Source organism: Saccostrea cucullata, unplaced genomic scaffold, assembly GCF_032062105.1.
Source record: "Saccostrea cucullata isolate Sc308-1 unplaced genomic scaffold, CSIRO_AGI_Scuc_v1 ctg3202, whole genome shotgun sequence".
In the NCBI taxonomy this organism is placed as follows: Eukaryota; Metazoa; Mollusca; class Bivalvia; order Ostreida; family Ostreidae; genus Saccostrea; species Saccostrea cuccullata.
The window spans coordinates 1,776-19,105 of record NW_026933556.1 but is presented as its reverse complement, the minus strand read 5'-3'; the positions used below and the strand labels follow the sequence as shown (position 1 = coordinate 19,105).

At 32.1% G+C, this 17,330-nt stretch overlaps 1 protein-coding gene across 1 annotated transcript; it reads right to left on the bottom strand.

Moving 5' to 3' along the window:
* Positions 1–10,775: 10,775 nt before the first annotated feature.
* Positions 10,776–16,673, bottom strand: LOC134238618 (uncharacterized). Its single transcript, XM_062720745.1, has 8 exons — positions 16,032–16,673; positions 13,339–13,371; positions 12,984–13,141; positions 12,234–12,494; positions 11,707–11,811; positions 11,556–11,591; positions 11,383–11,442; positions 10,776–11,273 (listed from the first exon to the last, which is right to left on the bottom strand). Exons 1-8 carry the CDS (start codon positions 16,636–16,638, stop codon positions 11,070–11,072), a joined length of 1,464 nt encoding a protein of 487 aa, XP_062576729.1. The 5' UTR covers positions 16,639–16,673; the 3' UTR covers positions 10,776–11,069.
* Positions 16,674–17,330: the final 657 nt, after the last annotated feature.

Sequence of the window (17,330 nt, the reverse complement as noted above, 5' to 3'; positions counted from 1 at the left end):
GGAATACTTGGTACATGTGTGTGGATCAACAATCTAATTTCTATGGTGGTATAACATTGATTTGTTTTGGTATTTCGGGATTTCTTGCATTCATTTGCATCTTTTGCTGCTATAAAGGCCGACTTAAACATCAAAGATATTCATCTCAAGAAGATGAGGTGAGTACTTTTACTATATTTAGAAAAAAATAATTATTATAGTTTTTGCACACCTGACAAAGGAAAAAGAGAAACAAAAATAACTAGCACTATGTTAAACTACCAAACACTTAATTTAAGGGATGAGGCGTATTTCAACTTTTGTTATACGATATAAAATAACATAAGACAGTTTACGCTCTAAGCGTAAACTGCTCCAAATGATTTTGTATCGTATAACATAAGTTGAAATAAGCTTAACTCCTTATATTTAATTTCAGTGTAGATCATAAGACAATTTTTCCTCAGGAAAAAGCTTCAAATTTAGCATATTTTAAAAGTAACATCAAGCGGAGTAATACGTTTTTGACGAAACTCTATGTGACGCAGGCAAGTCATGTTAAACAAAATGGATTAAATCTTTTACCCAATTAAATGACGTATTACAACTAAAATTAAGTTATATTTACGTATTTCAAATAATATATGATGGGCGTTGTTTTTGGGTATCGTTGTTTGAGGATGTCTAATTTCTACTTTAAAGAAAATATAACAAAATTAGTCGCAGAGGGCAAGCATAAGTGAGCGCACATAATTACATCTACGTGTAGTTGATCTTGATGTGCTATTACACATACCAATTACATTGTATATTTGTTTTTCTTCTAGGACGAATCACGAACCTTTATTGAAGATATTGAGATAAGACCAGGATAGCATATTTTATTGTTCATTTTTTGTATAATAAGGTTTCTTTTTTAAGTTTTAATATACAGCCGTATTTACTGTACATGGAAAGAAAATAAATCAATTTATATATTACTCAATTGGTGTTTGTTTTTCTTTCAACATGTTCAAACCTTAACATATATTTAAAATAGTTTTGCAGCAACGTAAATTATTGTGATGTTTAACATATTTAAAATAGTTTTGCAGCAACGTTAATTATTGTAATTTTGATATGTCAACAGTGTGAAATTTATAATTATGTTTTTAATAAGACATAATTTAAATTTTTACTTCTGAAATAAGAAATATTATCATTACTTCGAAATACTTCTATCTCTGGAAAACACATTAATGCAAAACAAACAAAATACACTACAGACATAACATTATGAGGCGGCTGTGTAACGTTATGGTGAGAGAGTTCACTATAGAATAGAAGAGCAAGGAGAAGATCCTTACACCGTAGAAACTCAAGTGATTTGCCGTAACTAAAAGCCTGTCCTTTGCATGCGACCATATTAACCAATGTCCCTTGATGCAAAAAATGCTGACAAAAAAGATCCCTCACTACGGCTCAATGGCAGTCAAATATAAAAAGACCATTTCTTCACCTCCTTTCATTGAGTTTTGACGGTCCTCATTTAAAATGTGGATATATCGTTCTATTTCTGTCAGTTTTTGTGCTAATCAGTGTTGCTTTTTCTGTAAATTCTATAGTTTTAAATCAAAATTTGCAAGAATATAGTTTAACAAGGCCGAGTCTAATTCGAGTGCGAATGACTTTACACAGCATTTTATATTTTACGCAGTCATAAGTGCAACAGTACACCTTTCCCAAATATTGTGATTTTAAAATAAAATAAACATCTGTAAGTTTCCTGGTCTGAAAATGAGAGTTTATGACAATAATTAGGGAAAAAAACGCTGAAATGGCTCTAACGACGTCACTGTTTTCCGATTTTGTAATGGTAAGCAGTGCACGACGCTGAAGAATGACACTTTGCTCGCTTATCTTTGTAGATGTCCATGGACATTATACTAAAAAAGTACGACAGGACATCAAAAGAAATATACTAGCAATCTTAATATTGTTATTTTTTACCCGTAAAAATTATCTGCGCGGATAATTCATCTGCAACGATATGTATTTATACCGCAATATGGCAATTTTAGAGGTATTGGTCATGGAAAAAAAATAAACTTTGTAATTAAGACCGAGACCAACCCAGATGGTGATTTTTTATTTAAATTTCACAATTAATTGACTTTTAATAATTACTTTCATCTACTTGACTGAAGAAGAAAACTCTAGGGCAGAAATACCAAAAAAATATGGGGAAAATGTGTAAGCATGTCAACGAGTACCCGGTTAATTGGGTACTTGATCAAACATCTGAGTATCGAATACTAAAATCGGTACTCGGTTCCTCAGATGTATAATTTTGAATATTTTTTAAGCTTAATTATTAATGCATTAAAACATCGGTTTTAAAACGTAAAATGTTCATAGGACTTGTACATACAGTAATAAGGGTTTCCTACGCCTCTAAATGACTGTCATCGCTTGTGGCAGTGTTTTTACAATACAATAATTATCGTCTTCTACCCTTATTTTTGGTTTGCTTTAATGATTTGTTTTCATTGAACATCGTTTAAGGTCAATTGTGTTTAAATAGATTAGACAATTTTGTCAGTTCTCCAAAAAGCCGTAAATTCTCGGAAAAAGAGATAGATGATATTACACGTGCGATTGTTGATATGGTTGATCAAGTTGACACTGTAGCTCTGACGACTGTGATACTTAATTGGACGTCAAACGCAAATTATAAGAGTTACATTACAATTATGGAGCAGATTATTTTTTTAAACAAAACATCGTGAACCATTTATGATTTGATTTCTTGTGTTTATCTGATAAATAAATTGAACTTTAAAAAAATGTTATATTAAATTTCGTAGGGCACGAAGTGCTTATAATTGTTACAACAGAAACACTAAGGGTAAACCTCCCATCAGAACATGTGGTTTTTATTTCTACAAGAGTTTATAATGTTTTACAGTTAACAACTTACTTGTTCTTATTTATACACTATTACCGAGTACCCGGGTACTCGATCGGAAAAACATCCGAGTAACCGAGCATTAAAAACTGACCGATTTGACATACCTAAAAATTTGATAATTTGGCGCTTTTCTAACAAATTTCCATACGTCCAAAAGTAAAATTTAAAATTTTTTTAGATGGACCCATAAAAAATCGGGGTGGTAAACATTTTATTTTTTAATCTTAAAATAATAAATGTAATAATAAAATTTAATTAACAAAAAATTATCAAAATCCTAATGGTAGAAATAATAAAACTTAACATATCAATAATTCATCAAAAAGTAGATTTTTTGAGAACTATACTGAAAGAAAAAAGAAATGAATGGTAAAGTCTTGAAGGAATTTGTAAGATTTATTATTTCCAACTTATTTTTCAGCATGTTTTCAAATATTTAAATTCTTCTATAATCAACAAGTTTTATTTTTTTGACTGATAATTCGTGAGTTATTGATACTCATATGATGGATTCACGGAACACCCAAAAATGGAAAAATACGCATCTGTAACATCCTTGATTCTCCATTGCATGGAGCTCATTTTATCTTTCTCAAATTAAAGAGATGTTATTCAACTCTTCCCACAGGGTACAAGTAGTCCTACGTTAGTAGGATCGAGTAATTCGAGCATTCTAAACCCTTTAAAACAACCATCTCCCTTATGCCTAGGTCACATTTACGTGGGTTATGTATTTTTTTTCTGCAACAGCAGCGACATTAATTTATAATAATAATAATAATAATAATAAAACTTTATTTAAAGAAGGTAACCTGGTTAGTGCATGCACTATTCTTCCCCAGGGCCCTCTCTATATATGTACATATATCAAATACAAAATATATACACTTCATCAAGATACAAATCATCATAATCACATACAATTAAGTACATGTTATATAGGTTTGAGAATTACAATCACTGAATTATGAATAGAGTGTTCAAATACAGACACATCTTAACAATAACAGTACAATATACGATATTGAACTCTTATTATGCTCAAATGATTGTACGACAGCTGATAATGTAATTTTCCACATTACGCTTGAATGTTCGTAGAGAATGAGAGAATCTAATGTGTTGGGGAAGTTTATTCCACAGATGTACACCTGAATACTGAAAAGAGGTCTTGAATAAGTTTGTACGAAATTTTGGTAATCTAAGATCATAATTAGTTTCGGATCGCAGGTTATAAGAAGTTGAAGACTGAAATTCAAATAAATTACGAAGATATTCGGGAGTCATTCCACTGAAAATTTTGTATAATAATATGTATTTGTATAGATCAACTAGTTCATAAACTGTTAACCACCCAAGTTTCTCAAACAGTGGTTTAGAAGAAGAATCAGGACTTGCATCAAGGATAATCCTTGCTGCCCTTTTCTGTAATTTAAATAGTCTGTCCATGTCCTGCTTGGGGGCATTACCCCAAACAGTCAAACAATAGTTAATAGATGGTAAAATATAAGCGTTGTAATAAAGTTTCCTGGTATGAAGAGGGAGAAATTTCTTAATCCTACGAAGCGTAAATAACTTATAATTAACTGTTTTACAAACTGAGTCAATATGATTTGCATACTGTAACTTATCATCAATATGTACACCAAGAATTTTTCCAGTTTCAACAATTTCAATTGTTTTGTCTGAGGCATAAAGTTGTAAATTTGGATTATCTAATTTTGATTTTCTTTGATGTGTTCCCATTAACATACATTTTGTTTTTTCTACATTTAAAACCATTTGATTTTGAGCACACCATTTTTCAATCTCACAAAGATCTGCATTTAGCGTATTTTCTAAACATCGTGCATTATGATTATTTGAATACAGAGTAACATCATCAGCAAACATATCAATATTTGAATTGTTTACATGTAATGGAAGGTCATTTATGTACAATAAAAATAAAAGAGGGCCCAGAATTGACCCTTGTGGCACTCCTGCTGTGACGGGTTGAATATTGGAGACACATGTTCCAAATTTAACACACTGGGTCCTGTCGTAAAGATATGACTTAAACCATTTTATAGCTGTTTGGTCAAATTTGTAATGATTTAATTTCTCTAGAAGAATATCGTGATTCACCAAATCAAAAGCTTTACTAAAATCTATAAATGTAATGCCGATTAGTTCACCACAATCCATTGCATTAAGCCAACTTTCTGTTAATTCCCGTACTAACAACCAAAAAAAAAGCATTTTATTATTTAAATAAATAATTAAGACTACTTAAAGGAGGATTGTGGTTATAAAACATTTTGGATAAAAAGGTAAATACATTGTACACCATAAATGTTACCTACCAACAAAAAGAGGATATTTATAGAAATTACCTTAAAAATAAAAACAGGCATTTTTTAAAACTGTTTCTCTCAACTTTTGTTATAATCAAATGAATTTTTTTATACAAGGGGTGTGTTACTTATACATATCATTATTACAATATTGTGAAATTCTATGACGCAGCTAATTATTAAATAAATTCTAAACCAATTCGACTTAGATATTAACGATACTGGTGTCTCTATATGTTATATTAACCTATTCTTCCATCATTATTTCACACAGACAGGCTTTATAGATTCTAGTTCAGTGACGATTTTATACAGTTTCAGGTAATCTTGTCTAGTTTCTCAAGCCATTAAATTAAATTTTCTTCTGAAGTTCCTGCAATTTATTCGCTATTAAGATTATCGCTGTCTCTTTTAAAAAACAAACCACTGACACTTATAGTTTTCACAAAGATTGAATGGAATATGGTAGCAGACAAAGGCTCTTATTAAATATCACTCTTTCATTGTTACATAATTGATTAAGTTTAATCATTGAAGTTATATCTCATATTGTATGAGTGTAAAGTAGCCATTCTAGAGAAAAAGGAAAACTCATGTATGTAATTTTCTAAAATAAATGCGATTTTAATGTACATAATTTTCACTATAGAGTGTCTTTTATAAGAAAAACAGGCTCTGGTTAACAAGCAAGAAAAAATATGAAAAAGACGTTATTTGTACATGTAATCTAACAACCAAGCTACATGATAAACGTGATGACTTTAAGTTTTCTATCGTCAACTTCCCTTTCTTACGCAGCAATATCCCTTCATCACCTGCATACGGAGTATATATATTTCAGTTGATTTGATACGCAAGAGCATGCTCTACGTATGAACAATTTCTAAAACGAGGTAATTATTGACAAACAAGTTGATGGAACAAGAATATCAACAGTCTCGTTTAAAGGCATCATTTCGGATATTCTATGGTCGATACAATGACCTTGTCAGCAAATACAATTCATCATTGAGACAAATGCTGACTGGGGGTTTTCATACTAATTGTTAGTCCATTATTTGTACACTGAATTGACAACGGATTTTTCCGTTATTACCTGATCATGACAAGGAGCACATGGCGGGTGTGATCGGTCCGCAGGGGATGCTCACTCCTCCATGGCTCCTGATCCCACCTCTGATGTTTCGGAGGTCCGTGTTTGCTCTGCTCCTATTTTGTATTGTTTTATGGATTTTGATATCGAATGCTGTTCGTTATCTCCACATCTTTTATTCAATACATTATTATACACCCGCTTGAAAAGCGGGAGCATAACTATATAGTAATCAGTATATCCGTGAGCTCATTGCTCATTATACCTCTAGTTTACTTATAGTTTTTTCAATAATTTATACCCCATTCAAGGATTCTACCGGGTGTCATTTTTAGCATGGAAAAAGATGTGAAGGTAGGCCTTTCAACTGCCGCTAGGGGTCGGTGTTATGAACGATAACTCACTGCTGAAACTTGTTTAGAGCAGGCTCGGGGTATCTAACTTTACACGCAAGGCAATTTTTAGCATTTCCCAAGTGTTTCTGTGCTCTCAGTCGAATCCAGTGGTTTTAAAATTTAGCACAAATGTTAAACTTATTTACTATATAGTTGCGGACACCGGTTTACTGCATATAATTAAAATTTTTGATTAAAATAAAAAGTGAAATCTACCCTCCTTCTCAGTTCTAACCTAATTATTTTTTTATACTCGGTCGTTCCCTTTCGTGCTTAGTAACACAAATAAGATGATCAATTGTTGCATTTACTTGTAAAAATATATATATTTACACAGGAAGCGAAAAAGTGCGAACGCAAAAAACTTGACATTAAATTTTTTCTTCATAATAATCGTCAAAGAGAGTTAAAACTATTGCATATAGTCTGTTTCCCATTCATTTGAACCTGTTAATTCAGGTAGAGTGAAGGCATTCTCTTTCTCTTGGTCAGAGCTGTTTGTGTACAAAACAATATAAGGAACCCTTTTGTGTATATAACAATACCAATGCTGAAGCAGCCTATATGTCATTCCTATAAACGATAACTCATAAATCGGCACTAAGTTGGTCATTTTTCACACCTGAGTTACCTGTCCTTAAACACAACATCGGAAAAGTCAATTATAAATGATTAAACCTTTTAATGATGTAATTAAAAGTATGCATAAGTTTTTATCTTTTTTGAAAATTTCATGTATCTATAAATCTATCTATACAATGTTTTTTACCATATGTGCAACTTGAAAAATTAGTTGAAAGGCCTAGTGAAGGTATATATTAAAGAGACAAAGGGGACGAACATTACACAACAACAACATGAAAGAGAAGTCAGGAATGCCGGTAAATCCGTAAAAGATATCGGTGGTTTTTAAGTCCTGCGTCGGATCTTTCATAGTGGTTGTCAAGTAATTGAATGTATTTAAATACATTTCAAAAAATGTCATGTATTTTCAATAACTTTTCAATTACATTTCAATAACATTTTTAAGTTAAAAGTTTAGTAAGGTGTTTTATTATGATGCATAATTTGCAAACATGTTTGGGCTATGCATGTTTGTTATGTGCTTGTCTTTATGCAATAATTATGTTTAATTTGTTTGGGTTCCCATTTGTTTCATCTTCGGAAACCCACGGGTGATCTCGTCTTTAGTTATCACCCGTGGGCAAATTCACCGAAATATCGCCATAAAATATGCTAATTTGTTGTTTTTAGTCAACCAATCAGAAAGTTGGAACTCTTCAATATTGAAAAATACGTTTATTACTTTGCTATTTATGGTAAATATTTTGACACTCATTTAAGAAGTTTGATTTAGAACAATGAAAATCAATTCGTACAGGTCACTGACATTAATATCCGTCAGATTTTATATAGGAGTACCTCTTTCTTACTGCAAAATGCGCCGGTGAGTGGATTTATTAGCTGTGTAGACTACGGAATGAGTTTTTCATGTTTTTGGCAATGCCGAACATGGATACGTAACGTGAATTGTAATTCGTTGTTTGGCATCGCGACTCTGCGAAGCAACCAATCAAATAACACATGCATATTTAATTACATCAAACGATTTTTCGGCGAGTTTGCCCACGGGTGATAAGTAAAGACGAGATCACCCGTGGGTTTCCGACGATGCATTTGTTTATACAGCATGACACACAGCAATAGGTAAACTCTAATTTTGTTCAGGTGTGAACCACACCTCTCATACTAGAATAACTTGGATAGTCGAATTTGTCTTCATGTCATACATGAGAGAGTGAAAGATAATTTTGTACAGAATTTATTATGTGATATGAATAAAGAGTCAAAGTATAGTATATCTAAAAACTTGATTAGTAACTTGTGTCTACAGTTTTACTTGGTGAAGCCTATTCCAAAAATGTTTAAGAGATGTATTTCTAAAATTCTTTTGTCCACACACAACTTATTAATTGAAACTGGTAGGCACAAAAATATACCAAGAGACCAAAGCTTTTGTCCAATTTGTAAATCACGTAACCCTAGCCCTAACCTAACCCGTTACAAAGATATAGAGGATGAATATCATTACATAAAATTGAGAAAAAGAAATATTAAAAAATATATTACTGGAGTAACTCCTCTGTGTTTAAATTTATACAGCTCGTTAGAGTTTATAATGTCAAAGAACTCTGTAACCTTGGAAAATATATTGTGAAATTAGGAACTGCCAATAATTAATCTGTTTGTTATATATAAACTTTACATGCATGTCGTATTTGTTACATTTGTATATCTGTAAAGGACAGTTGTAAGACCCCTGTCATACAATATCATCGTTACTTTATTTTTTCTTTCATATGTACAACCGTTCCTTTTCCTATGTAAATATTATTGTACATTTTGTAATATGCCATAGGATGTTTATCCTGAGCAATAAATAAATTACAAAATACCTAGGAACAAAAATACTGAATAAAAGTCCCCTATAGAGAAACATATTGTCAAGAACCAAAAATGAATTCAAGATTACTAGATGGATTTACCTGAAAAGAGTTTGTTGTCGTGCATGGTGTGATACTGTGTTTGAAAATCTGATGATGATTAAAACGAACTCAAAACTGTAGATACATTTCAGTACATATTATGCATGTATATGTTTTTCAAGATTTTTTGAAATAAAACTGAAGTAATTGAAATGTATTTAATTACATTTGCCTAGTAATTGAGAGTAATTGTAATTGTAAGTATTTGACAAAATCATGAATGTATTTGAAAGTACATGTATTTAATTAAAATTCAAAGTAATTGACCCCAACCCTGATATTGTGACTAATATTGTCTGGGCCTATTGCCTATATCACAGCGTTTTCTTGTGAAAGGTTTGCTTTTCTGGAAAAAAATCTTGCTCATCAATTCGTCCGTTTTCCTGCCCTTTTCAGTTTTGTTCAATCCATCTCTATCATTCTCTAAAAGAGTGTCCATCTTTTACTTAACAAAATTCCAGCAAATGTAAATTAGTTTGCCCAAGTGTTGGATATTATGTACCATGTACCCCTGAATAGGAGATAGACCCATCTGCCGCCACACCTACTGCCTACTGATCTTTCCAAACCGTTTGAATTTGGGAGGGGGGCTTTGACATTCCTTATCAAAATCCCAAATATGTTCAATGGGATTCAGATCCGGGAATTTGGCGGTGCATCATTACACAGATGCCTTTTGGTCAATATCCTTTTGCGTTTAGCACGTAAGTGCACCGCTTTAAGGTCGATTGAAACTGTCTGAGATGATATTAGATTGCCACGAGCACCGATTTCTTATCATTTTCATACGATTAATATTGTTTGTTTTCATGTTTCTAAAATTGTTTCTGGACAATTTAACATTCTTGTAACCTGGTGTGACTCAAAACCTTGGTCTCAGACAAAGATCCAGATCACTTCCGGTCTGGTTAAATTTTGTCCAAAGCTTTCAAATTGTGATAAATTGGCGATAAAAATGACGCACAGCCTATAGAAAAATGTGTTTCAATGGGTTTTGTAACTGGTTATCAATTTTCAAAAGTAATAACAAGGACAATTTCAAACTAAAATGAAAGTGGGTAAAACGTGTTCCATATATCAACATTCCAACTGCTCTCCCTTCTTTCTCAATTGTCATTTTGCCTCTGATGTTTTTGAGGTCTGTGTTTGCTCTGTTCTTATTTTGTATTGTTTTATGGACTTTTGATCTTCATTACTGTTCGTTATCTCCATATACGTATTTCATTTCAGGATTAGCCACATAGAAAGGAATCGTTTCAGTTGGACTATCTAAATTCGCAGAACTTTCTTTAGCATACTGACCTTCTGAAAATTTTAAAATGACAAATCTTCAATGAAATTTGCACTTCAAAAAAAGATTTTTTTTCTATTCAGATACCCTTTTTAACATTACTTTGCAGATATTTTCATCCAACAACAGACGCATAAGTTTCGCAATCAACTGAGGTAAAAAATAGACAAAAACGGAATGACGTTTATTTCCTTGTGTTACAGGGTTGTTGCTCTGAGCGCATTTCAGAAATGGCACTCAAAATTCATATAAATTTTCTGACGTAAAATGACAAGTGAACTCAATGTGTCTTCTTTGTCAAAAAACACTGTATATCACGATAAACAAAAGCAAAAGTAATGGTATGAAGTAAAGAAAATATCTTTTGTTGACTAGAAATGCTTAATTTTGAAACTGATAAGTAAAATGTCAAGCACATGCTTTTCTATTTCGCATGGACTAGATAATGTACGAGATTCACCAGGTTCTCCAAACCACATTTAGACTTCAATAGTCCCTCTATTGGTATAAATCCCCTTATTTTCTTTGTTGATGCTATCCTCCACCATTTCACACAGACAAGCTCTGTCGTTCCTGGTCCTATGACGTTTACTGGCGCTCTCCGGTAAAGAAGACCAGTTTAATAAGCCATTTCTCTGCTGCAGATCTTCCAACTTTCTCTCAATCAAGGCATCTGCACTTGTCTAAACACAAAACTTCACGGAATAACTCTATCCTAACTAGGTTCTATTAAAGCTAAAGAAATATATATAACTTTTTGCTAAAAGTAAAATAAGTTTCTCCATGACATACCTTTATATCGTTTTCATTCATTATCGGTTTCTTTTTCTTCAGCATTAGACAAACATAATTCTGCAAGTAACAATATTGTGTAAAGTACAGTGTACATGTGATATGCTGGTAGTTCTGAGATTTTTTTTTCTAAATCGATGAGTTATGATTATGGAGTGCAGTGTCTCACTTACTCTGCATTCAGTGGTATCGTACTTAAAAATGTTCAGCTGATCAAATATGTAAGGAGAAAAAATGAATAAAGGGAAGGGCGTGTATATATATTTATAAATATGAACAAATATTTATTTCTAAACATGTACTCTTAAAGCTTCTCAAGGATACAGTGGGCTTGGAGACGTTGCTGTCATCATAGACGATCAAACATTTACTATTCTGGTAGAACTTTGCATTTAGACGAAACACGGTGATGTAAGTAGATGACGATAGCTGCAAAATTATACAGAGATTATTAATTTATTATCCATCAAATACTTTTAAAGAAGATGGGCGAAGAAAGCTTGCAAAACGATTATAAATAAACGTTTAATTCAAATTTAACAGACTCTTTGCAAGTTCATGTATAGATCTATGCTATGTATATGTACAAGAATTTTGCCGTTTGTTTATAAATGTATAAAAGTAATATTTCAATTCATGAATTCAGTGTGTAGTTAAAGTTCTTATGATAAATTAAAAAATTGTTTTTTGACAAAAACCATTCTATGATTTTTTTAAAAGTTGGTACTCCCAAAGCAATATCTTAATCAATAGATCAAATTATCTTATTATCTTCAGTTTAATGTTAATTTAACACTAAAGATATTAAATTTCTTAACAAGTTTACGACAGCTAGAAATTTAAATACTCACGTTTCTTCTACAGATATACATAAAACACAGTGAACACGGGCAAACCAAAACGACAAGACAACACCCAATGATCGTCAGGTAAATTGCAATATCCCGGAAATCGTCCCACCAGATAAAATCATATCCGGCACAAATGCAAACAATTATCACAATTATTCCACATAAAAACAGAAAACGCCATTTGGAAACAAAAAGTGGGTAATTCCGAAAGAGAGTTCTTGAATTTAAATCATCCATAAGGGCGTTGTAATGCTGAGTACACTGAAAATATATTTTCATTGTTTTAAAAAAGAATAAGAGCCTCTCATTACTATAAACTTACTACCTTATAATAATTATTGGCCAAACAAAACTTTCTGTAAAAAGGATATTTATTGATATAGACTATACATCTCTCTTCTCATAAACCCTTGGCTTATGGTGTTGAACAAAAGTTGGGATTTTTTTCTTTAGTTGTGATTGGAGTGGATGGACATCATTCGACCAATCCGCATTTTTTTTTTTTTTGGTAAATGACGATATCTGTGTTCGGGGTATATATCTTGATTCTTTAATCTCGGGAAATAATTTCTGTCGGTGACGTATTCTGTGCGTACCTGGTAAGAATCGAGAGCACGTGACGAAAATAATCCTTTCTTCTGACAGCACCATAGGCCAAGGGTTAATGACGAGAGTAGAGTATCGGAAAGCCCTGGCTAGCGAATATGCTTAAAGTATTAACTGGAACATGAACATGAAGTTTTCCAATACCTCCATGGGACTGAGGTCAAAAGAGGCGATTTTCTCTTTTTCGCGATCTTCCAATGGATGAAATCTGTAAGAGTTGCCATGGTCAAAAAATTTTGCTTTTGAGGCAAATTTCTGACATAGAAAGGTTCCATTATATGTTTGAAAGGCAACATTGTCCACTACAAATAGAAAAGTGTGTTTCCTTTTAAATACAGTACAACATATATTTACATGCATGTACAGATAGAGTTGAATATAAAGCATTTATTTTTAAGTTTCCGTTTTTCTGTATATATCAAAAGACTTAACAACTCAACTGATATACAGTTATAACTGCCAGTTAAAGGGGAAACGAAGGCAACAATCTCAAACTCACCATTCCGTTTTTTATGCAATGGATCAATAGAATCTGAAAAAAAAATTATACAATTCTAATATATAATCATAATACATGTAATTCAAACCTTTTACTATATCGTTGGGCCTTAAAAAGAATTGTGTGTTTAGGGTAACACTGTTGACAAAATTAGGGTAGGTAGGTAGGGTTTTTTTTTTTTTTTTTTGATTTTTTTTTTTGGTATTCATGACCACTGGAATGTAAATAGAAAATCATGAGAATATTATTTCGTATTATATTTAATACCACCATGTTTGAAAAACATCAGACAACTAAATTTTCCCGAGTTTCATGTCGTTTTTAATTTAATATTTTAATTTTCTCTTCATTTCAGTGCATATGAGTGGTTAAGTTCCAAATATGTGTTTAACCCTTGTGGGTACAATCAGAGTGGTTTCGTTCTGAATTAAAAAGATAGCAGTTTTTATTGGATAATTTAAAATTATTTTATTGAATCTCTTCTGCATAAAAAGAACTTTCATTTTCACACAAGTCAAATATACTTAATCATTAACTGATTATCCTAATTATTACAAAATATACATATATGTTTATTCTCCAATCAAGGGTCCTTTATAGGGGCATATACAATTATTTTAGTATGATTACATATAAATTATATTAAAGAATATTGTAATATGAAATATTATTATATGATTGAATAATTTCCATCTCTCTGATTGGCTGAGATCCAACTATGTTAGAAAAATACTACGTTGTATTGACCTGCACGTGACGTTCCAGGTCAATACAAGGATTTATTTACTCTACATTGATCTAAAAATAGATTGGGAAATTCCAAATTGATACAAATTGTTTTGGAAAGCTATTTAAACGACTATGATTTTTATTTTCATGTGAACAAAACATAAGCAAATATATATTTTAGGGTGAGGGTGGTAAGAGGGGATGCAGGGACCCCCCTCCAACACTTTTACTGAACAACATTTTTTTTTACTTTTTGGCAGTCAGTTTTCCCTGAAATACCCCTTCCTTTCAAAATCTATCCTATAAAAAAGACTGACATATATGTTTTCATGGCAACTAAAATTGAAAAAAAACACATTTCAAATTGATACGACTGGTAAGGTTTATTCACATTTTAATTCTGCTTCTCTCTTGTATTTGGCTAGGACTTAATTAAATGCAAACAAGTAATGAGCTGTATCATTTTATCAGTGAATCATATAATAAAACAATCATTGCTGTTTTTTCGGTCAATACAATGATTTAGCCATCTTCGAAGTACAATATTCACCTCGCCCTTCGGGCTCGGTGAATATTGTACTCCTCAGATGGCTAAATCATTGTATTGACCTCAAAAAACAGCAATAATTGTATAATATTAATCATATCCATCATGATGGTACAAATGAAAGATTGTAAAATACCAAGTAAAAGACTAGAGTTTGAAAAATATTTACATATTAATGTGTTTAATTTTCATATATAATTGCATGAAAATGCAACATATATTAAAGCAAGTCTTAAATGGGGTCAAATATATTACATATGTATTTATATTATGCAGTTTGAATTCAGAACAATGAATTATTTCATCTATATTTCATTTTATACAAATCATTATCATATTAATTTTGAAGCAATTATAAATATTTATTTCAGTGAAGGTTTTTGATCTTCAGAGAAGGCTTTAATTGTGTTAATGTTTTTGTTATCTAGTTATTGTTTAGAGTGTAGCTTGTCCTTGCGTTTGTGGGTTCTTAGAACTTCTTTTCAGAACATTCAAACAAGCTTTTCTGTATGAAAAAAGCCATCTAAAATACTCTAATACACATTCATCAAAATCTTTAATTTTTTACCGAAAATCTTTTCGAAATATAGAAAAACATTTTATTATATGTACCTGTGGCACAGTCTGTGCGTTTTTAAACACGTTGGTTCACCTGTGGGCATTTGTACAAATAGGATTATAGATTTTATACATACGCAGTACGAAACCACGCGGGTCGAACACGTAATCAGAACGTAAACACCCAATACCATTTCAGCTATGTCACAATACTTTTAAAGTACAGAAATTATCAAAAAAGTTTCCCTCCATGCTGTCGAATCCGTCATAAAAACGCTTGCATGTTGACTTTAATTCCGTTCATGTTGACTGTAAGCCTAAGCGTTTTAAAGACGTTTCTTAGGAACGAAAAAGTAATTATCTGATAAAAACGGATTTTACATAAGAAATAAAAGGAACTTTAATCGGATAAAAACGGACATAGAAAAAAACGTTAGGATCGTCGCATGTTTTTAGGGTAGGTCGGGTTACCCGAAACACACAATTTTTTTTCTAGGCCTTGTGCAGACATACGTGTATATGGTTTTAAAAGAGAGCAACATACATTTTCTTTTAATGTTTTATCTTGATCAAAACATATAATAGATACTAAGGATTTCTTGAATTGAAGAGGGAAATTAAAAGAAGAGAGATTGTGATGAGAGAAGAGGGGAGGAAATTTAATTTAACTTAAATTTTTACCAAGCCCAAAGATAAGAGGTAAGATTGAACACGCACCTATTCTCTTTAGAGAAGTGGACAGGCTTTTGTCAATATGTACATCCGTAGGCGAAAGCCTGTCCACTTTTCTAAAGAGCATAATATACACCGTGAAAATGACCACATACAAATCTGTGAAAATAAAGAAAGAACCATTTACCTGGATTCAGATACGCCTCATATATTTTTGCTGGAACGTCAATCTCTTTTTGTGCGTCGATGTAAATGTAGGACTTCAAAAAGGGAGGTAAATCTTTTCCCAGAGGCCGAAGAAGTAACGGAATCACGTTAACATCGGAAAACCCCGTGAAAGACAATTGAGCTGCTTCACGTGCTTCAGTCACGCACCAGTGACTCTGTAAATAGTTTGGACTCAAAATAATAAGAACTTTGACACTTTTGCGCATATTGTCTGCAATGTTGTCGTCAATATTTTTCCCGGGCACGAAATCCCTCTCGAAGTTCATACATTTCATATGAAACCTCTGTTCCATACACTCACAGATTTTGTTTGCATCATCCCGGTCATCTGAACTGTAAGATATAAATAAATGATACTTTTTGTCCGCCTGCAGAGGTAAAACTCTTTGTTCACTGTAGTCTTCATTCTGTATAGATTGTGAAATTAATTCTCCAGACTCGAGGCAATTCGCCTTCTCCTCACGAACCACATATGGTATAGGAATAGACAGCTCGTTTTCAGATTCACTGTCAGATATGTCATCACCAACATTGTTCAAGAGCAGAGGCAATCTATCTGCTGCCATGGCTTCTTCTTTTTAAAGCGAAGTGATTTCCTACTTTTCCTTTCGGTTTTATTTCTAAAAATTACGGAATCCAGGTTGTGTGTTTATCTTTTAAGACTTGTTGGCGTTTGGTCTGTTGCTAAGGCCTCCTAATGTCCTTCATGTAAGACGTTTATTACGTTGCAGTAGTTATCATTTTTTTGTCTTTATTACATTCTTCTTTCAGTAAAAATCAAAGCATTTCCTGCTACATGTTGCTAAAGTAAATCTTTTTGAGAAAACGATATACAATTATTTCGCATAAAGGACACCTTACACTTGTTGCCTAAAGCGAGGTTTATGATTCAACTTGATCGCTGCAGCAATGCGTGAAGTTATAAAACATTTAGTTTATTTGATCTATATATCGACTTATTTCATGCCCTCCATACAAGTAAGTATATTTTACTGTATTTTTAAATTAATATGCTTTCTGTGGCTATTTCAAGTGCATTAAGCCTGTTTGTTATTCATTAACGAATACTATTTTTAGATCTAGAAGAAAATGCATACGGCTAGCCAAAAATAGATGGGAATTTACGGGAGCTATTTAAATTCTAGTACTCTGTTGTCTTATATGTTTATGTACTGTTAGGTCTATGGGAGGGGAAACAATCAAAGAAAAAGTGCATTGAAATGAATAAAGTGGAAAAAACATAAAGAAGGTACATTTT